Source organism: Dendrobium catenatum, unplaced genomic scaffold (genome assembly GCF_001605985.2).
Source record: "Dendrobium catenatum unplaced genomic scaffold, ASM160598v2 fragScaff_scaffold_938, whole genome shotgun sequence".
Lineage (NCBI taxonomy): Eukaryota > Viridiplantae > Streptophyta > Magnoliopsida > Asparagales > Orchidaceae > Dendrobium > Dendrobium catenatum.
This window is the reverse complement of record NW_021319400.1, coordinates 269,776-292,405: the sequence shown is the minus strand read 5'-3', so window position 1 is coordinate 292,405 and position 22,630 is coordinate 269,776. Positions and strand designations below refer to the sequence as shown.

Sequence of the window (22,630 nt, the reverse complement as noted above, 5' to 3'; positions counted from 1 at the left end):
TGAAAAACTCGAGGTTGTCGGATTTCTACGGGAATAATTTTAGAAAATAGAGCGTAAAATTCTGATCGTTTTGATGTATAGAACATATATCGTATTTTGAGTATTTTGAGAGTTACAATTTTCGGAAGGATAGAAATGCCAAGGTTACCCCTAGGCCTTATGAAGGCCGAAATTGTTTAAGTGAGGGTAATTATGTCATTTGGCCTTTCCCATTTCTCCCTTTATACTAAACCGAAATCCTTCCCTCTTCTCCCATTCGCTTGTCACGACCAAATCGAGCGGAACCAAGTAGCATGAGGCGCGGGTAGGAGCGGCGACGGGTTCTTCGGCGGCGTCTCCGGCGGAGGTTTCCGGCGGCCAAACTTAAGGAAAATCGTAGGGGAGACTAAGGGAAAGCAAAGGTATGCAATAGAACTAGGTTTTTCCCTCTTATTCTCAAGATTTTTGGATGAGAAGATTTTTAGGGTTTTGAGAAAACTTGGTTTTTCTTTGAGAAAAGTTTAGAGAATGATTAAAGGAAGTTTCTAAACCCTAATGTGAGTTGATTTCTTAAAAATATGAATTTTTGGAAGTTAGGGTTTCACTCAAAAATGGTTTTCTTTCAAAGAACATTCACAAAGATGTTTCCTAATGATTCTTAGAAGATAATTATGGAATTTGATTTAAGTTTTATAAGAATAAATTGTGTTTTGTAAAATTAGGGTTTTGTTAAGATGAGAGTTTTCTTCGGGTTAAGCTTAGAGAAAGGTAAGGTGGTGTTTTAAAATCCTAATGTGAGTTACTTTTATGAAAATATGGGTTTTTGAAACCTAGGGTTTTTTTTTAGGGGTATGAGGGAGAAAACTTATATCTATACCTTATGTTTGCCACTTGTAGAGTTGAATTTCGTAAGAGAAAAAGGGGCGTGAGGACTTTTGAAGTATCGCCTTGTGGCACACGGATTGAGGTAGGTGGAATGGATTTTCTTTTAAATGTTAGACAACTTTTATTTCATTGAATTGCATAGAAAAGGAAATGACCAATTTATATGTACCTGATCAGTACAAGTGATACTCCTGAGACGGGTGATATAGTTATATGCATAATAAGCTATTATGAATGTTTCATACACATGTTACATGCAAATGAGATTATCCCTTGAGGCATGGTTTTAAAAAGAAAGAAAGGAAAAGGTTATGAAAGGAATATGCATTTGAAAGTTGAGGTAAAGGTATGCTTTCCTTTGAGCACAACTTGTTTTAGATTGATGAATCTTTTGCTAAATATATTTTCCCAATGTATGTTAAAGTTTTCTTTCATTGATTTTATGTTTAATTGAATTTCCATTCTCACCTATTGAGTGTAAGACTCACCCTAGTTGTGGGAATACTTTTCAGGAGCTAGGAAGGGGTAAATGACCAATCAACCACCGCGAATTTACCGTCGTAGGGAGACGACGGGCGGCAGGTTCTTTTGTGTTTTGGTGTTTTGTAGTGAAGGATTAGAAATAGAATGAGAAAAGAAAAAGTTTATACATGTGGATCCTTTTATATCTTTTGTAATCTTAAAGGCTAAACACTTATGATTGGTGATCTTGGAAAGAAAAAGTTTATGTTTGAAAATCTTAGTGGCTCTTTCTTGATATTGATGCTTTATTTTGGAATTATATTAATTGTCACGAAATGTCCCTTTTAGTTTCTTCATGTCCGATCTCTGTTCCCGCCTCACACTTGCGAGCTAACCGGGCCGGGTCGTGACATATTTTCTATCAATCTTCGAAAAGCAGTGAGCTTTCTCCACAAAATCCACACAAAATTACAAAAAATAGTAGATAATTTGTATTACTTGATGAAAGCGAAACGGAAAATAGCAAGATACACTTGATCCTCTATTCGAGCGGAGGATCGATCTCTCCCAAATCTCTAGACGTGGCTAGAGCCCAAAGGAAACCTAAAATCTAAGATATCTCAAATTTCAACCAAATTCAAGATGCCCTAACCCTAGTAAAACTAACTATTTAATGCATAGAAATCAAAAGGAAATCCCTAAACAGTCCCTACATTAAAATTTCCCTCTCAAAACCCTCAAAAAAGCTTCCTAAAAAGCTCAGCTTGGGCGGTCGGGCCGCCTTATCTCCGCAGGAGGCGGAGATCCCGCGTCTGTTTGCGAAATGTTGGTCCCGTGCGGACCGGTCTAACACAAACTTATTACAAGAGTGTCAAAATAAGAATCCCAATTTTGTGACAAGCATGGATATAATGCAAGTGAATGCTACATGAAAAAGAGCTTAATGGAACTTCTGATTCCTCCTAAAGTCAATCACACTACCACCAACAATAATGACACGCAACTGAACTTGATCATTGATTGCAAAGCTTCTCATCATATCACATTTGACTTGAATGGGCTCTTTCTTCATGAGTAGGGCTGCAAACGAACCGAGCCAAGCCGAGTATGTGAGTGTTCATGTTCGTGTTCATTTAATATCAGCTTGTTCAAGTTTGGTTCATGTTTGTTCGAGCTTTATTGTTTGTGTTCATGTTTGGTTCATTTAAATTAATGAGTGTTCATGTTCGGTTCATGTTCAGTTCATGTTCGTTCGTTTAGTGCTTATCGAGCTTGTTCGCGAACATATTTAACAAAATTTTTTTAACTATCAAACAAACACGTTCATGAAAACATATCTATGAACAAACACATTTATAATAAAAATAATTGTCTATGTAACAAAGGCAATGATTATTTATATTTATTAATTTTATAGTCAAATATTAATTATTTTTATTGAGCTTAGTCACGAGTTCAAAATCGAACATGAATCGAGCTTCTTATCGAGCTTAATGTCGAGCTTGTTCACGAACTTCAAATGATGTCGTTTGCGAACATAAATGAGCCGAACGCATTAGTGTTCAAGTTTGTTTATTTAAGAATCGAGTATTTAAATTATTGTTCAAGTTTGTTTGTTTAGTTAATTAAACAATCACAAACGAGCTTTAATCGAACCGAACAACAATTAGCTCGTCAAACCTTTGGTTCGCTTGCAGCCCTATTCATGAGCCTTACACAGGTCATAATGACATTGCCATTGGTGTTGGTACCATGCGTTCAAATTACACAATGACAAATCTTAACTCTTTACTTCTTTGAAGTCCTTTTTACTTGTGAATGTCGTATGTGCCCGTATCATGGAACAAAATTTGATCTATGTATGTTAATTTTGCGAATCATATTATATGATAATTGAGTTTGAATATTCTTCTTTTTGTATTAGGGATATAACCTCAAGGGCACCTCTCACATGAGAGTGGAGCAAGAATAACATATATAAGTGGTCAAGCATTAGGGAGACCTAATAGGCAACCTTGTGTCAGTGTCAAAAGAACTCTCAATCACTGGCTGGATTGTCTTGGTCAACCTTCATCAAACTTCTTAAATTGTGTCATGTCTTATAATAAACTCCATGAAAATTGACTCAATCTCCAGTTTGATTCATGTCAATAAAAAGTCAAATGTTACCTTTTGGTGTCTCTAGACTATTAAGTCCCTATCCATTATATTTGGCATATTCCAATTTATGTCGTCAGTCTAATTCATTTTATAAATGGAATATATTATTTTATCCTCTTAGTTTATTGTTTTAGAAAATGTTCTTGGTTGTTTTTCATGACATACAAATCTTTTGTTTATTTCAAATTTCTCAAATTCAAATATATGGTTGATGAATTATGTAATCTCTCACTGACTAATTTACAAAGATGGTAGCACGAAATATCAAGATTTGAAAAATATATGTGAATGTCTTGGTATAACTCCCTTCACTCTAGACGCGCCTCAACACATTGCTTTTTCTAAGCACCATCATCGACACATTGAAACAGGGTTCACCTTCATGGTGCTCCTTTACCCATCTCTATTTGGTTTTATGCAATGATTAAAATTACGTAATTTGATGTGCGCCTTGAGGTACATCTTAGGGTGGGGCACTTGCATGGCGCTCAGGGGCAGATCCAGCTTCTTTTTTCAGGGTGGGCAAAAAAAATTTTTTTTTTGTGGGGGATGGGTAAAGATGCTTATGATTGATAAAATGAGTGCAAAAAAAATTTTTTGAGAGGGGGCAAAATACCCAAAATATCCAAAATATTTCAAATTATCCCCTCTAAAATTTTAAAAAAAAAATTTTGAGGGGGCATTTGCCCCCCCTCAAGACAATGGGGATCTGCCCATGATGGCGCTTTGTGTCTACACCTCATAATGAGAGAAAGAAGGGTACACCTCAAATATTTAAGGGTTTAGAAGGTGTTGATTTTTTACTTTTGATTTTTTTAAAATTTAACAGCCAAAGCGGAAGTAGCATTTTGAATTACAATAAGAATATTTTAATGTTGGCTTTTTTGATGGAGAAAGGAATAAGAAAACCAAAATTCGACATGCAATAAAAAAGAAAGTCTCAAATTTCATGTAATAGAAATTATATAAAATAAATATTGTCATTGTTTTTAATAATATTCTTATTGATTTCATTGAATATTGAAGAGAAAAATGATTGAGATTTAGAATGATGAGGAAGATTGAGAGGATATTGAATTATTGATATATGTGATGATGAGGGGGGTGATTGCAAGAAAACAATCAACTACAATGATGATTCTAATAATGATAATTTAAGTTATGGGAGTGGGAGAGGCTTTTAAATTATGAGTCCTAAGTCATAACTAATTTATTTTAAGACATGTTTGCTTGTTTAGCTTAAACTTTTTGTCATTATTTATGATATTACTCTAACATTTTTAGATTACTCTTTATTGTTTTATTAGGAGCAAGTCAAGCTCAAATTTTTATGATGTTACTTATTAGAGTCATTAGGAGGATTACTCCCAATTGCCTTTTAATGGTTTAATTTTGAGGCTTGCACCTCAAAATTATTGAGTCATACGCCTCGTCTCACGATAAAGATGCCTCAATACTTGAGTTTGCAATTTCAAACCTTTTATATTTTTGTTTGTTGTGGTCTACTTCATTAATCATTTACCTAGATCCATTCTTGACATCGAATCTCCGATTGAGTACCTTTTTCATAAAATAATAAACTATCTAAAACTAAAAAGCTTAGGGTGTCTATTTATCCATGGTTAAATCTACACACCTAATACAAACTCAATTGACAGTCAAAGCTATGCATTTTTCTTTGTTACTCTTCACAATGCTTAGATTTGTTTCAATTCTACAAATAAGCAAACCCTTTTCTTTTGGCATGCGAACTTTGCGGAACCACATTCTCCCTCTTTGTCCACTTTCCATGATAATGAAAAAATAAATAATTTCGTTCTTTCTAAATGGGCTGCCATTACCCCATTATTACAGTCATTTTTTATATCCCACCAAATCCACAATATTCTCATGCCCCAAATACCACCTTAAATCCCACTAATCCTGCCACATTTTTTTATAACATGCTGTCCAATGATTCATGAATAAAATGCAACCATTTCTGAATCTGTACCAATGAACTTGCCATTCACTTCACATCCATATCAAGTTAATCTACCCCCATGTCTCATAACTCTCCACTCGACATTTTGCATGCCATAAATTCTTCACCACTTGACGATCCCCTTGACTATTTTGGCTTCAGATTCTCATGAGCTATGATGCACCGACACTTCTCCTCAAAGAGGCGTGCAGTGTCCGACATGACACTCGTCCGACACGTGTCAGACACGTCGAAAATGTGTCTGATTAAAAAAATATTAAATAAAAATTAGACACGCATGTCCGACACAGCAACATCAAGCCTTTATCCCACTACGTGGGGTTGGCACATGTATCTTAAATATTTTATGAATTTTTTTAAAAAATAATTTCTTGTATTAGGCGGGATGCCGGGATTTAAACAAAATTTCTTTTTTCCTATCCACAACACCAAATCAACGTCTCCACTTAATACCCATTCATCGAATATTCTCATTTTCATTTCTCTTTGGCAATGAAGGTATTTTCATCTCCTCTCTCGATGATTGATAAACTGCATCGACGTCTGACTCTCGACATCCTAATACTAATCATTTTAAGCTCAAACTAGTTAAATAACGTATTATTTTCAAATTATTTTTAAAATTATACTTATTTAATTTTTATACACTATTTTTAAAATATAAAAAACTATAATACCGTGTCCAAACCGTGTCCTGTCCTATATTTTCAATAATTGGCGTGTCCCGTGTCCGTGTCTTGTTGTATCCGTGTTGCGGTGTCTATGTTTGTGCATCATAGCTCATGAGACATCGCCATGGTGTGATTCCTTCTCTCATTATACCATAAATACTCTCACCTCATGATATGAAGGTTTATAACATCTTGCAAAGTTCTCATACACTACCACAAAATATCCTCTACCAATCGCTTTTGTCCCTCTCACCCTAAAAAAAAAACCTTCAAATGTAGAGATGCCAGGTATGATGATATGTAATCCCACATTCAAAATAATTGGAATCTTGTTCTATGCAAACTTCATCATAGTATTATTGGATGCAAATGGTGGTTTCACATAATACATATTCATGATGGTAATATTGATTGCTATATCTTAGTAGTCAAAGGCTTTCATCAATTCTCTAGAAAGATTATACTGAAACCTATGATGCACCGACACGGTCACTGCGACACTGACACGACACGACACGACACGGACACAGGACATGGCATTTTTTAAAAATATAGGACATGGGTGTGGCGTGGACACGACATAATAATTTTTTAATATAATATATAAAAATTAAGGTGACGTTATATTAAAAATGACAATCAATAATAAATCAATTTCATGATAACTTGTTTAGCATATAATATAAAAATGTTTAGTACAACCACACAAATATAAGCAAAAAATCATTTAGTACAACATGAAGGTCCAACTACTCAATAGAGGGAATGATAGAATTAGATTCAGAGGTTGGTCTTTGACCTTCTATATCATCATTATTGAATATCATTGCTTCCAACTCTGGTTCATCTAGAGAAAGATTTGCAACCTCCAATAATCCCATATCATCAAGGCACTCGAACCCACCTCCAGCAACATCCCACATCTTATTATCACCTGTCATATAAAGTGAGATTTTCCTTGATAGAAGACGAAGATTTGTATGTACATAAACTAAATATTTAGCACGTTGTGGAGTTATTTTATTCCTCTTCATTAATTGAATGAGTATGTACTCCAATTTCTCTCACAACAGGAAGAGGATGATATTTGACCAAGAAGATTTATTGTTATTGTTTGAAGAAGTGGTGCTGAAGCTCCATGAATCAACCACCACATTTTTTGATATATCATCCATCTATCAACGAAAGATTCTTGATAATCAAAATCCTCTAAATATACAAAGAATTTATCAAGTTCTATATTAATTTTTCTTCTCTCATCATTTGGGAAATATCTTTTCAGTCATATCTTTCTCATATTTGAAATTTTTAAATCTTTTTATGGTGAGACATGTTGAGGGTCTTCTTGAAGCCATTCTTTGCTTGAATACCTTCAAATCATACAAAACATATAAAATTATATATTCATTTATCAAGAAATTTAAATTAATTTAAAAGATGAATATAAATGTACCTTGGATTTAATGAATGATCCAAACAATGCAAATGTGTGTTGCTTTTGCTCCAACTATCTTCAAGAATGGTATAGACAACACACCAAAAATTTTGAGTCTTCTTCATGTGACTTTCTTTCATGTCTGTATATAATTTCTTTCACTTTTGCTAACATAGAGTTCCACATCTCATAAATCAAATGTAGGCATGATTTATCTGTGTCAACCTCTCTCAACATATCATAAATTGGATCAGTAAAAATCAAAATGTAGTCTACATTATCCCACCACAAATCATCTAAAGACTTTTTCTTTAACATACATTGTCTTCCCAACATCATCTTCTCAATAGCAAGGCCATCTCTCACTAATCACCATAGATTGAAGAGCATTTTTAATTTGTTTGAATCTTCTCAACATGATTATTACAGAGACAAAACGAATTTCAGCAACAGCTAACATTCTCAAGTGGGTGAAATCATTAAACATTGAAAGTCTCATCGAATAGTTCATAATAAAATTTATGATCAGAACAACATCATCTGCAATCACTGTTATTTAATGACATTCAACATTGATGATTTCATTAGCCTCTGTATTTTTGCTGCACATTTTTTAGATCAAGATTTAAAGTGTGCACAACACAGGGTGTCCAAAATATATATGAATAAGTTTGCTCCACCAATAATCCTGCAGCTCTACACACCAGTGCATTATTTGTAATAACCTGCACAATATTTAAAGGCCCAATCATGACTATCACATCTTTAATCAAATTGGCAATGAAATATTTATCCTTGTATTCTCTTTCACAATTCACATCTTTAATAAAAATTGGGTTATTCCCTGTAATAGCCATGAAATTAATAAAGGGTCTTCTTTGAGGATTTGTCAAACCACCACACACCAAACTAACACCTTTTTCTTTCCACACTCATTTTGTTGGTTCAAGCAATATCTCAATATGTGCTCTTTCCCTTTTCAATAATTTCAATCTTAATGCATTGTAGCCAGGTGGAACATATCCTGCAAGATTGTTGTTACATGCAAAAATGAATGCATTTTTATAATGAGGATTATTTGCAAGGTTGAAAGGAAGTCCTGATGAAAAAAATATCATTACTATTTCACCATCCAATTCCTCTCGCTGCTGCAAATTAAAAGCCTTCTCTAAAGGACTATTGGCAACTCCTTTTCTTTTTTTTTGTTTCGTATCATTCACTTCTAAATGATAAAGCTTGATCAACTCACAGATGAGGAAGAAGTGTGGGATGTGCAATGAGTAGATGACAAATGTATCTCTTTAGAGAGTGTTCTTTTGATCCTAGATTCAACTTCATCAACTTTTCTGTTCAATTCAATCAACTGTGACGTAGTAATCTTAAGACACATTTTAATTCCATGCATAGAAATCTTAAGTAGATGTGCCTTCACCATAGAATAAGATCATTTGTAGGTGCCATCACAATAATTGCATTTGAATGATACATTCCCTCCTCCTTCAAACGTTTTTCCTAACTTTGTAATATGAATCCATAACGGCTTATCAATTTCTACAGATGGCTCTTTTGAACCTTCACCTAATTCACTCCCGCCAGCAGCAGAGTTCATTTTGCTTAAAAATACATCGGTGTAACAAACCAATCATACATAGGAATACATCAAGTTAAATTGATATGAAGTAAAATCAAAATATCCCATTAATAAGACAACATGAATACAATAATATACCGATCTGCCGGGGGGTCCAAGGGGCCGCTGCCCCCTGGCGGGGTTCAACCTGCCCGGTCAGGTAGAGGGGTCAAGGGGCAGCGCCCCTGCGGGAGTTTCCCGGGGCAGCTCTCCCGGAACATGTTCTCTTTGTTTTTAAAGTTCATAAGTTGTTTGTATGGAAAGATACCGAGCGATACCGAGCATGTATCGAGCGATACCGAGCATGTATCGAGCGATACTGAGCATGTATCTAGCGGTACCGAGCATGTACCGAGCAATACCGAGCATGTACTGAGTGGTACCGAGCATGTACCTAGCGGTACCGAGCAAGTAATGAGCCGTACCGAACATGTACTTAGCGGTACCGAGCATGTACCTAGTGGTACCGAGCATGTACAATAGCTTTTTCCAATAATGAAGAGAAGAAATGACGAAATCAACTTACATGTCTTGGTTCTCTTGCGTGCAGCAGGTGCTCTGTTTGGCGTTGATTGTTAACTTTTTCTCGGCTGACCGTAGAAATCGGCTTGGCAGAAGAATGGGAAAGACGAGCTCGGCTCGAGCAGAAATGACAAAGGAACGGGAGGCAAAAGCAGCAGGCTCCGTTTGGCGTCGGCTGCGAGCTCACTCGGTCCGCCCTAGAAGATTTCTTTCATGGATCGGAAAAATAGGGCTTTTTTTCGTGGAAAAGGCTAAATAGAACGAATCAGACGATTTTATTATTTAATAACCGGACACGTGTCGGACACGCGTGTCCGATTTTAATTTTAATTTTTAAAATTGCGATACTCCAATGCCGTGTCGGACACGTGTCCATGCAGTGTCAAACACATGTCCGTGTCCGACACTGCATACCCTCTTTAAGCAGAGTGTCGGTGTATCATAGACTGAAATATTAACCCAATTATTAATCCTGTGACCATACAAAGGCCTTAAGCATTGCTATCTTTTAATAATGATCGATTCTTGAATTAGTAGTTGATAATGTGTTCCTTCATGGCCTTCTCTACGATGAAGTTTTATGTCGTGATCGTTGAGTTTTGTTGATGCATTTGAGCCTCAACATGTGTTGATTTTGTCGCTCTCTTTATGGCCTTAAAAATTATCCTGTGCTTGATCAAATCACTTAAGGCATTCATGTTATGCCTTGGATTCATCAAATCCTTATCTGATCCATCATCAGTCATCTAAGCTAACAAATCGTTTATTATTTATGTTTTAATCTATATTCTATGCCAATGATTTATTGATAACATCAACCTCTCAATCCATTGTCAAACAAGTGATTGATGTTATGGCCATTGTTTTTCCATCAAGGATCTTAGAGCTCTTCACTTCTTTGGTGTTGAAGCCATTATAACTGCCCGGCCTCTTTACTTGAGTGATTTTAAGTGGAAGGTCACAAAAGAAGCTATTACACCAATTAGCACATCTTTTATATTGTTGTAGTGATATTTTTATTAAATCCAATAGGCATGCAATGTTTGTCACTCACACAACCAAACATTGCTTGTAAAGTAAACAAACTCACCTAATTCATGCTAGTTTCCACTCAGTTGCGTTAGACAACAATAAAGTAATTAGTATGATACAATGTTTAAAATTGCGTATTCGATTTTTGAGGCGTTTTTCATTCGTGAGTCGAGGCGTAAGCCTCAAGGCGTTTTGAGGCGTAAGCCTCAAAATTAAAAGATTGCGTAAACATAAAATAAAAATTTTTTTATATACTAATGAGTGAATAATATTAAACATAAAAAAGCATAAGATATGAAGTGAAATCAAAATATCCCAATAATAAGACAACATGAAATATAGTTCAACTCAAAATTCTATCTTTCTCAAATATCAGTATTCTTTTCATTAACATATAATTCCAATTTCGAAAAACAAATAGCAATGACATATCACATAAGAACTCATAAGCCATCAACACTGTCATCACTAAGGGGTTCTTTATTTGAATCATCATTATGATGAACTGCTCTCTCCCCTTCCTCCTCTCCTATAGAGTCCAATGTTGGTCATTTACTTCAACACTTATGTAAGTTTTAATATACGCCTCATGCCAATGAGGCAAGGCGGGCCTCAACCAAGTTGAGGCGCAAGTCTCATAAAAAAAACTCGAGGCGTAAGCATCGAGGCATTTTTTACTGGAATTGCGCAAAGGCGGGCCTCAAGGCGAGCCTCATATTGCGCAATTTTAAACCATGGTATGATAACTCAAAAATACCATATTTTGTGGTTTGATTTCATCAACCATCATCTTTTCATCTCACGACTTAAATGCGGAACAAACTAATAATTTGGATGATTATAATTTACTATTTGCATACATAATTTATCTTGGATCCATTCTAATTATTTGGTTTCAAGGTAGAAATGCTCCATTGCTTAATCATTGGCGAAGACAGAAGATTGTGTGGTGGCATTTGGTAATGTTGAAGCTTTTTGGATGGTAAATCTCTAATGTAGACAAAGGGGGGGGGGTCAAATCAAAAAAAAAAAAAGGTTTTGACTTCCCTTGAGCTTGCTAGCTCATTAATTTTTGAGTTAAGATTTAGGTCATTATGAGCTTGTTTTTAGTTCATTTATTGAATTAAGAGTTAGCTCATTATGAGTTATGTTTTTATATCATTTATTAATTTATTAGTAGCTCATTAATTTTGCCTCTTCTCCTCCTCTTTTCTTTTAAAAATCTTCCTTTATCCCATGAGTTTCCATGGGTGGCTTTTAGGTTTCCAGTGTTGGTTGTTTTCCGTGGCTTGGCTCCTTGGTTCCCACGGCTGCCTCTTCGGGTTTCGCCTGGGTTGCTTTCCCGTGACTTTTGGGGGGCTTTTCCGTGGCTTTGGTGCTTTGTTTCCTGGAGTTGACTGTTGGCTTTTCATTTCCCTTATTTAATTAAGAATATTAAGGGTTTTTGGGGCTGTTTGTATTCCGCTCTCATGTCTATAAATAGTAGATGTTTTGGGTTGTTTTAGGAAGTTTATGATGTGATTTTTGGAAAGAAACCTGCGGGTTTGTTTTTTGGAAAAGCTTGCGAGCTTTGTCCAACTTCTCTTCCTTCTCCTCTAGGAAAGCTTGCGAGCTTCTCCTCTTTCTTCTCGGGCTTCTAACCTCTTTCGTCTCTCCGCAAGTTTCATTCCACCTGTATCCTTCTTCTCAAGGCAAAGCAACTTTAGGAGTTTATGTTTTTGTTGTAAGCGTCGTTTGTAAGAGTCAAAGTTTGTAAGTCTTTCATTTTACTATTTAAAGTTGGGATTTATCGTATTTGTGTTTTTTTGGGTATTTTGTGAGTTTCTTTTATATAGGAAGTCATTGTTTCTTTTGTGATAAAAAATTTGGGTCTCTCTCCCAAATTTTTGATTGCACCAATTTGGTATCAGAGCAAGTTAGGAAGTCTTAGATTTATGAGTCGTGTGTGTCTTGATGTCATGTAAGTTTTGTTTTGAGTCATATTGTCATTTGAGTCTTGGTGTCAAGTGAGCAATCTCAAGCCTTGGTGTCTCTTGATGCAACGCCTTCTGAGCAAACTCAAGTCTCATCAGGAGATAAGTTCTTCAAGTAGGGGAGTTTGATTTAGGCAAAGGGGGGGGGCCTCGGTTCTGTGCGGGCCTCTTTGGTTCCTGCGACTGCCTCTTCGGGTCCTTGGCTGGGTTGCTTCCCATGGGTGTTGGGAGCTTTTCTGTGGCTTGTGGAGCTTGGGTTCCTGTGTAGATTTGGGGGGAAAACAATGAAATGGCTGTTGGCTTTTCATTTTTCTCATTTAATTAGTTTTTAATTAATGTTTTGGGGCTGTTTGTATTCCTTCTCATGCCTATAAATAGAGATGGTTTGTGGCTGTTTTAGAAAGTGAGAAAATGTGATTTTTGGAAGCCATAACCTGCGGGTTTGCTTGGAAAAACTTGCGAGCTTTGTCCAACTTCTCTTCTTCTTCCTTCTAGGAAAGCTTGCGAGCTTCTCCTCCTTCGTCTTGGCTTCTAATCTCTTTCTTCTCTCCGCAAGTGACCACCCCACCTGTATCCTTTTTCTCAACATTTGGCAAGCGGTTTTAGGAAAGTCGTTGTCTTTATTGTGTTGTTTGTTTGTGTCCAAGTTTGTAATAGTCTATTATAATATGAAAGTTGTTTTTTTAGTTCAATATTCATATTTTGTGTCTTTTTTAGCAATTCATGACATTTTCTATTTCTTAGAAAGGTGTTCTTTTTATTATAAAAAATTTGGGGCCCTTCCCAAATTTTTGATTACACCAATTTGATATCAGAGTAAGTTAGGAAGTCCTAGGTTTTTTAAGTTGGTTTGTCAAGTAAGTCTTATGAGTCAAGTCAATCCTGGTGAGTCAAGTCTTGTTGTGTGAGTCTTGTGAGTTTTTTTAGGTTGAGACTTTCTTTGAGTCAAAGTTTATTGTTGAGCTTTTTTTTTTTAAAAATGGAAAAAGACAAAAATATCGATTCAGTCAAGGATGGAAGCAAGCCAGAAGAAATTGAAGACCCTCTTTCGATGGACAGATGGATTCCATCAAAGTCAACAAATCCTCTGCAATATGAGCTGTACAAACTTCAATCATGGATGAATTTGTGTACAGAGAGGTACATAAAGAAGAAGCAACGTTTACAAGATCAGTTTCTGAAAGAACGAGCAGAAATTCTTAAAAGGTATGAAGAAAAAATTCGAGAGCTAGATTCTCCGTCTTCATCTCCTCGGAAGAAAACAAAAGCTAACTCATTGGGAGATGAGTTCTCAAGTAGAGGAGTCTGATGTAGACAGGGGGGGGGGCAAATCAAACACAAAAAAATGTAGTTTTGACTTCTCTTGAGCTTGCTAGCTCATTAATTTTTCTCATTAATTTTTGAGCTAAGATTTAGCTCATTATGAGCTGATTTTTAGTTCATTTATTGAACTAAGAGTTAGCTCATTATGAGCTATGTTTTTAGATCATTTATTAATTTATTAGTAGCTCATTAATTTTGCCTCTTCTTCTCCTCTTTTCTTTTAAAAAATATGCCTTTATCCCATTAGTTTCCATGGGTGGCTTTTGGGTTTCCGGTGTTGGCTGTTTTCCATGCCTTGGCTTCTTGGTTCCCACGGCTGCCTCTTCGGGTTCCGCCTGGGCTGCTTTCCTATGACTTTTGGGGGGCTTTTCCGTGGCTTTGGTGCTTTATTTCCTGGAGTTGACTGTTGGCTTTTCATTTCCCTTATTTAATTAAGAATATGAAGGGTTTTTGGGGTTGTTTGTATTCCCCTCTCATGTCTATAAATAGTAGGTGTTTTGGGTTGTTTTAGGAAGTTTATGATGTGATTTTTGGAAAGAAACCTGCGGGTTTGTTGTTTGGAAAAGCTTGCGAGCTTTGTCCAACTTCTCTTCCTTCTCCTCTAGGAAACCTTGCCAGCTTCTCCTCTTTCTTCTCGGGCTTCTAACCTCTTTCGTCGCTCCGCAAGTTTCATTCCACCTGTATCCTTCTTCTCAAGGCAAAGCAACTTTAGGAGTTTATGTTTATGTTGTAAGCGTCGTTTGTAAGAGTCAAAGTTTGTAAGTCTTTCATTTTACTATATAAAGTTGGGGTTTATCGTATTTGTGTTCTTTTGGGTATTTTGTGAGTTTCTTTTATATAGGAAGTCATTGTTTCTTTTGTGATAAAAAATTTGTGTCCCTCTCCCAAATTTTTGATTGCACCGATCTCCTTATTGAACTACATATCACACTATGGAAACCTCCACATCTTCTATGAGACAACTTTAGGTCCACTTATCTATGTGATAAAATTTTTTCCACTCTAAAATGAAGCACAGATGACTTAATTATCACTTTGTTTCTGAGATGGTTGTTGTGGCCTGCTATATGTTTCATATTTCTCCAATTACCATCGACTTTTTGACATGTTTACAAAAGCCTTACTAAAGTCACAGTTTCACTTGCTTCGGTCCAAGATTTGGTGTTTTCAATGTAAACCACCTTATGGGGCATGTTAAGGAAATATCTCTTTCAAATAATGCAGACACCCAATATAACCATATGGAAAAACAGTATCTACTAATTCATTTTGCTATCTTATAATAACAACATATTATCTCTTGCCATTTTTGGCCTTGTAATCTTCTATATACATGCCATGCAGATCAACATATGATTTTTACTCTCTCAATTCATGGGAAATTGCCATAGTCGATCCCTTTGTTATGCATATTGTGAGCGTAGACTAAAAGGAGACTTAAGTTGGATATGATCTACCAGTGGTTGACTTATTTTTATGCTAAAACCTATGTTGTAAGTTAACCACCTGATCTTTTTTTTATACTAACATATCTTTTAATTATCTGATGTGGGGCTGAATTCAATTATTTCATGTTCCTTAACAAATGTGGAAAACCCTTTCAAGGTATGCGGCAGAATGATTTTTACTCCTATATTAGATAGTTCATGTATGGCTCTTCTCCATTGGATAAAGTGTTATTATAAAATAGGTCAGTCATTGCTGATATAATAGTTAAACTATTTTCCCTTGGCGATCCAAGAGAAATTAGGTCATGTCAAAATATAGCATGCAACATCAAAAAATTCTTTCCTGTTTGAGCTTTGAGTCATAATTAAGCCGCCAAGGTATCAAAGGACAATTTCAACGTCCAAAATTAGTGCCAGGGATCCGTCTTAAGAGCATGCTGCCTTGCAAATTTTGCTGTTAACTAAATTTTTTGTGTTGTAATTTATTTTTTTATATATTGTTTCTAGTGATCTGCATTCCTTTGTAATATGTTGGGAATGAAATTAGGTCATTTGGATTTTTTTTTTAATTACATGCAATATCAGAAGGTTCTCTACTTGCATTCAAATGTGCGAGTTAGTCATAATTCAGTCATCAAGGTATTGTAGGGTAACTGCAACATCAACAATCGCAATGCGTGCCATGGAACCTTCTTATTATGATGCTACCCAAGCAAGTTTTCTTGTGAAACTTATGTTTCCTCTAGTAATTTGTTACTCTCACTGCTTTTCAAGGTCCTTCATACCATTGAATCTGATTTATGTGGGAAATGCAAAATTGAAAGCCCTAACCTTTGGTTACACCTGGAGTTTGAATCATGGAAACACACTTGTATAGCAACTTGCTTGAGCGTTAAGAAACAAACCATTGGTGTTTGAAATTTTCTTTTATCCTCGTGTCTAGCCAATGTCATTTAAGATATGAACGTACTGTAGAGCGACTTGTATCATGGCTTTCCATCAAGTATTTTCATGCTCTATTTCTAGTTTTTTCTTCCTCTCTGAACTTCGAAGCATTATGAGAGCTTAACAACTTGGTTCTAACTGATGCTATTTCACCCTCCATTGGTCTTACTGTCTTTCGTTGGTTGAAATTTTCATTTTTTAAATTCTATTTTAAAGCTCTTTTAGACGCTTTTAGCATTTGCTTATTCTCCTGTGTTGTGATCATTTTTTTTTTGATATCCCCTTAAATTCTTCGATCGGCATTTTTTTATATATTCATCATCATCATTAACCTTATCCCAACCAGACAAGTTTAGTTTTATAAATACTCATTTCATTACTTTCATATGTTACAATCGGCACAAATTTTTTTGCGCAGCTTGAACTAATATTTATCATGCATTGTTTTTTTTTTTTTTTTGGGTGAAAAAGATATGCAATGAGGAGTACACCCCACTGCCATGCTTGCTTTTGGGGGTTCAAGCAGAACTATCCATGATAATTTCGGACCTTACTATGGTATGCTATGCTGATTATAATTGTAATGCGATTCTTTTATTCTACATTTTTTTACATTTCTGCGGACTCAACTCTGCAATTAATAACCCAACAGCATATTAGACTGCATGTAATAATATTTCTATTCAAAATTATAGGTATTGGGTATTGCACAAGGTGTCAATCTTTTATTTGGGATGGATTTACTCTCGTGCATTCTTTTTGCTATACTTGGTGCCATTCTACTTCCATTTTTAATCAATCTCTCAGTAAGTTGTGTATTTCCGTTGTTTTCACATGGATAAGTTATAAAATAAATTAAATTCATTTTAATTGTTGGCTTGAATGTCAGGACAACAATGGAAAGGCAGCAGAATTTTTCGTATACATAGCAGGTTTTGCTTTGCTTTTCTATGTGTTCGGAGTATTAATTAGTCAACCAGAAGTTCCAGTTATAGATGAGTTTTTGCCGAAATTGACTGGGGAGAATGCGTACGCTGTCATGGCTCTTCTTGGAGCAAATATAATGTCTCATAATTTTTATATCCACTCTGCCATTATACAGGTCAGTTTATTTACTTTTTGGAGCTTTTATCTCTGAGCCGGTAAAGTTTTGATTTTTTTTTCTTCCTGTACTAACCAAATGTTTTTTTTATTTTATATTTTTCCTGAACATCATTAATTGTGTTGTCAAACACTTTTCGATGGTATATTTGGACACTAATCATTTTCTTATGCACCCATTTGTATGCTTAACTTATATATATGCATGAGAATTTGCTTCTTAGGTAGCCTCTCTAATGCAATTGAAATCAACTTCCATTGACACAATAAGTGGTATTATATATATGATTATTTTCCTACCATTTTCTTCATGAAAATATTTCCTATGTGAAATACTATATGGAAATTGTTGCATGGTTGAATATTCTTGGCATTATAGGGAGAACTTAAAGTCTAAACATTAAGCAAAAAATTCTCTACACACTTATGAGAATCGCTATGAGGAGACATGAGATTTTAAATGTAAAATTGTGGGCTCCAAAAATTCGGCCCCGGCCTCCCCGCCGCACGATTTCTTTTTTATATTCGGCGAGGGGAGTTTTAACGGAATAAGTTCCGAGGTAAATTTTGGAAGGCAGATGGGTTTGTAGATAAGACACAACCCAGAGATTTCGCCCTCATTTTGCGAGGACTTTATGATCTGAGTTCTGGTTTACTATAGGCGCAATCTCTCTCTCTCTCTCTCTCTCTCTCTCTCTCTCTCTCTGTATGGATCGAACGGCTCAAGCAAAAGCTGGGGTCGTCGGGTAGAGGAGTAGCGACGGGATGGGAAAGGAAGATGGGAGGAGGCGTCGGCCAGAGGGGGAGATCGGAGGAGAGGTTGTGGATTTGCGAATGGGAGAGAGCCGAGAGCAGTGCAGCGAGAGAGGAGTCGTGTGTGTAATCGGATAGAGATGGAAGAGAGCTTCGTTCGATCGGCTTTTAAAGGCGTCCAAGGGGTGCGATCGAGGCTGTGGGATTTGAGCAGGAATTGCAGAGAAACGACATGAATCGGCGCTGCCAGCGTGATTTCAACAGGATTCCGGGGATTTGCGGCAGAGTCTCGGCAGATTTCATGGATCCGTCGGGTATGAGGTTTGTACGTGGGATTTTTCACTTTGCTTCTCTCATCTCTTCCTTTGGGTATAGCATGAGGGTCAACAAAAATCTCTGGGAAAGAAAAGCATAGAGTCTAGCTTAATCAAAATGATTCTGAACTTCCAAGGATTATAAAAGAAGTCGTTCCCCATAGCTCAAGAAGCCATTAATACAATGTGATAGATAGAATCATGGAAGATATCTCCTACGGTAGTACGAGTTGAGCTATTTGAGTTTTCATCAAGTGATAGTAGGTGTAATGCTTGGTCTTAGGTTGGGCTATTAGGAAGATAAAGGCTAATTTTTGGTAGGTGCTAGATGATAGTTGATAGGGAATGTTGAAAGTTGGGTGATGTTCAACAATCTGCTCAGTCATTCTGATGCAGGACTAAATGAAATGAGTCGTGCAATTAGAGATTTAGGCTAAAATAACAATATCAAATATGACAAAATAAACTATATAAGACATTAAGAACAATGAGAAAATTTGAACTATTAGATCATGTGATAGCAAGAAACTAGCAAGTAAAGGCTAAACATTAAAAATAGGTGAATCAATTTAGATTAGCTAACATGGGTTGGCACAAGTACAATATTTAATTGAGGGGCTAGTCACTAGAGTTTTCGATCACTCAAATTTAAGTTGGGCTTGGCAGATTAATCAACACATATGAAATAATGCTACTAAAGATGAAATGAGAAGATTAATATTTATTTAGAAGAAGAACAAGGGAAGGGTTTGATTTTTAGTTCATGAATGGGATGAATGAAGTTCTTGATGAAATGACGGCTACTTCCTCCTTGGATTCCCCTTGAAAAACTTACTCTTTGATAAATTGATGTCTTCATTGCAAAAGTAGATGTTAGGTTTCCTTGGAAAGGTAGAATAGTGAGGAGAAAAAGAAAGTTTCAGCTATAGGAGGATTTGGATTGGAGAAATCAGCTTGGGATGTGAAAAGGTTAAGATGGTTTCTTGGGAAAGAGAGAGGGCTGATGTGGTTTGCTTGAGAAGGAAAGTACTTGGCTTGGGAAAAGGAAAAGTTTAAGTGGTTTCTTTGGAAAGAGAGAATTTAGTGTATCTTGATTGGGAAGGGAACTAGTTGGCTTGGGAAAAGGAAAAGTTAAAGTGGTTGCTTTGGGAAGAGAGAAAAGTTAAAGCTGCTATGGGTTCCCAAAGGTCACAATTAATTGAGACAAATGCTCAATTAATGTGAATTAATTACAAGATTGAGAAGCCCAAGGGTCTAGGGTGTTGGGGAGAAGGTGGAGGCGGGCAGAATGGAAGAAAGAGAGGAGGTGATGGGTTGAGGGTAGCAGGTTGCTGCAGCGGTGGGGATTATTGGATGGCTAGGGAAGGAGAAGAAGAGAGAGAGAGAGGGAGATGATATCAACCAAGAGCTCACAAGCTGTTGGGTATTTCTTTGCCTTTCTCCAAAGGACTTCACGCACAAACTCAACTCACCTAGAGAAGAGGAAACATATAAGCAGAAATTTTATATCAAATATTCATCATCTTTACAAGAGAACAATGCTTCATATATATAGGCACCAAAACATGAAAGGAATAAAAGACAAGAAGGCCCTTGACCAAACAACACAAAAGCTCCCTCAAGAGAGGGTAAAACTATAATAAAAATAAATAACACCACATAAATCTCCTACAACATATGAAAACTAAAAATATAAAGACTCAATCAAGACCGTAGATCTCCGGCCTCTACGGTGATAAACCTTCCAAGCTCTGATGTTCCCATCACATTCTCCTAATATGAGAGGAGATTGATTGATTAAGAAGAAGTGCATTGGATAAAATTTATTGGTATGCTTTATATGACAATTGCTAATGAACATCAAATGTTAGTCAATGGCAAGCTTCAGATGATGGTAGATTTAGAATGTTAGAAGTCCAGTGACAGTCAATGGTATGCTCTATCGTTCTCCTAATTAGAGGGGGATACCAAGCAATAGGGAAGATGAGTGCCAAACATAGGTGGTTGATGGATGTTAGACATCGGTCAATGTACAAGCATTTGATAAAGATTGACTTGTAATGTCAAAAATTAGGCAATGATTGATTATTTTCTTGATCATTCTCCTGAAATGCTGGAATATTAAGTGAAATGAAAGGCGAACATCCCACTTTGATGGTTGAATGATGTCAGATATCAAGCATTGGTTGGTGTTGGGTGAGGATTGGCAAAGAACATCGGAAGTTGGGCGACTATTAGTAGTTGACTCGATCATTCTCTTGACAGGATGCTAAGTGATAGGGAAGATGGCATTGGATGAACATTATAGGTCTTGTCTACAAGAAATGTTGGAGGTTAGGTGAGGATGGATGGTTGGCTTAGTCATTTTTTTAATGGGAGGGTAACTCAAATGATCAAGGAAAATGGATGTTAGACATCGATGGTTGAAAGGCTTCAAATACCTATCATTATTAGGAATAGGGAGATGTTTGATGAGAAATGTAGGAGGTCGAGTAATGGTGGGCAATTGGATTGGTAGTTCTTCTGATGGCATGGGAGACAATGTGACCAGTAAGACGAGTGCTAAAAGTTGGTATCTAATGTCAGCCATTACTAGGTGTTAGAATGTTGGAAATTGCGCAACTATCTACATTGATGTTTGATCCATTTATGCCTTATCTTCTTCACTCATTATCATAGATTAATAATATTTGAGGGCCCCATGTGTGCCTTTAGAAGTTTATACTGAATAAGAAGATCAAGTACATTTGTTCTCCGAAGCCCAAAATTTTTTGAACCATCAAACCTCTCGATCTCAAACTTTGTGGTCATCATGCTCTATAATAGGCCTTTAAACTGTTTTTTAGAATGAAACATCTAACTCATTGCAAAAGCACTTTCTGGATTGAAACACGTATGCCACAAAATAGCATCAAAATAGCATACAGAACACAAAGATTTATATGGCTTGACTTAAATAAAACCTATGCCTGTAGAAAATGGGAGAGGATCCGCTCCACTAAATTAGAAGCTGTAAATGATGTACAAAAATAAGGACATCTTCCCACAGCTTGAATACACTCAACTCTTAATAAGAAGAAGCCGAGGTTGTCACAATTAGGAGTACCTTCAAGATGATACCAGTCACCCAGATGATGCTAGCTGTAGCCCCAACTATCATCATTCATTTATAATAAAATACTCTAAGCATCGAATATCGGTTAGGCTGATAATTCCTAATTAAGAAGCATCTTCTTGCATGTAATTATCTGAGTCTCCCAACCGAGAGAATGACTCTGTTTTTCAATTAAAGCCTAGAAATTGTCTCCTTATATTTTGATCTCAACTACACTGCCTCATAAAATTATGGAAATTGAAAAGCCTATTAATTTGTATGCCTGTGATCTGGTGATTTTCAGGCACTGGTATTGAAGTGGGTCATCAATCCAAAGAAGCTTAATTGCACAAACTAAACCAAGATTTATGTGGCTTGACTTAAACAAAGCCTATTCCCTAAAAAAATGGGCAAATTATTGCATCCGGTCACCGGACTCGCAGAATAGGTTTGGACATCCAATAAAAACATGCCACGTCACCTGCGCTTTTGACTGCGCTTTAGGTGCGCTTTACCTTCGCTTTTGACTGCGCTTTACCTAGGCTTTACCTTTGCTTTTGACTGCTGATGTAGACACACAAGAAGAAAACTGACACAATAAGTAGAACTTAAAACAAACTTTATTAAATAAAAGCAAACGACCCAAAACTTGACAAACACAATAAAAGATGCTAGGAGATTTTAAAGAAATAAAGAAATTTAAAAATATGCTATCCTCAGACAACCGTCAGAGCGGGTTCCTCACATGCATCGAATTTGTAGGTTAAATAAGTAAAGTGCATAGAACTAGCAAACCGATGGTCCACCACTGCAAGACTGTCCCAAATGCTTCCAAATCAACCAAGACACGACACCCTAAAGTTGCTTCACTGTTGAGAAGAAGGATACAGATGGAGTGGCACTTGCGGAGAGACGAAGA

General features: G+C 36.2%; 1 protein-coding gene across 3 annotated transcripts in view; it reads left to right on the top strand.

The window, feature by feature from the left end:
- The window catches only part of LOC110103298 (protein ETHYLENE-INSENSITIVE 2), a 52,408-nt gene that overhangs the window by 4,538 nt on the left and 25,240 nt on the right, over nucleotides 1-22,630 (top strand). For 2 of the 3 annotated variants that reach the window (XM_028697461.1, XM_028697460.1), the window contains exons 2-4: nucleotides 16,921-17,007; nucleotides 17,145-17,255; nucleotides 17,339-17,551. In XM_028697461.1, coding sequence (XP_028553294.1) covers nucleotides 16,921-17,007; nucleotides 17,145-17,255; nucleotides 17,339-17,551 — 411 coding nt within the window. Of the gene's footprint in view, nucleotides 1-15,400; nucleotides 15,550-16,920; nucleotides 17,008-17,144; nucleotides 17,256-17,338; nucleotides 17,552-22,630 lie in introns of all 3 variants that reach the window. The other variant, XM_028697462.1, reaches the window with a different exon arrangement.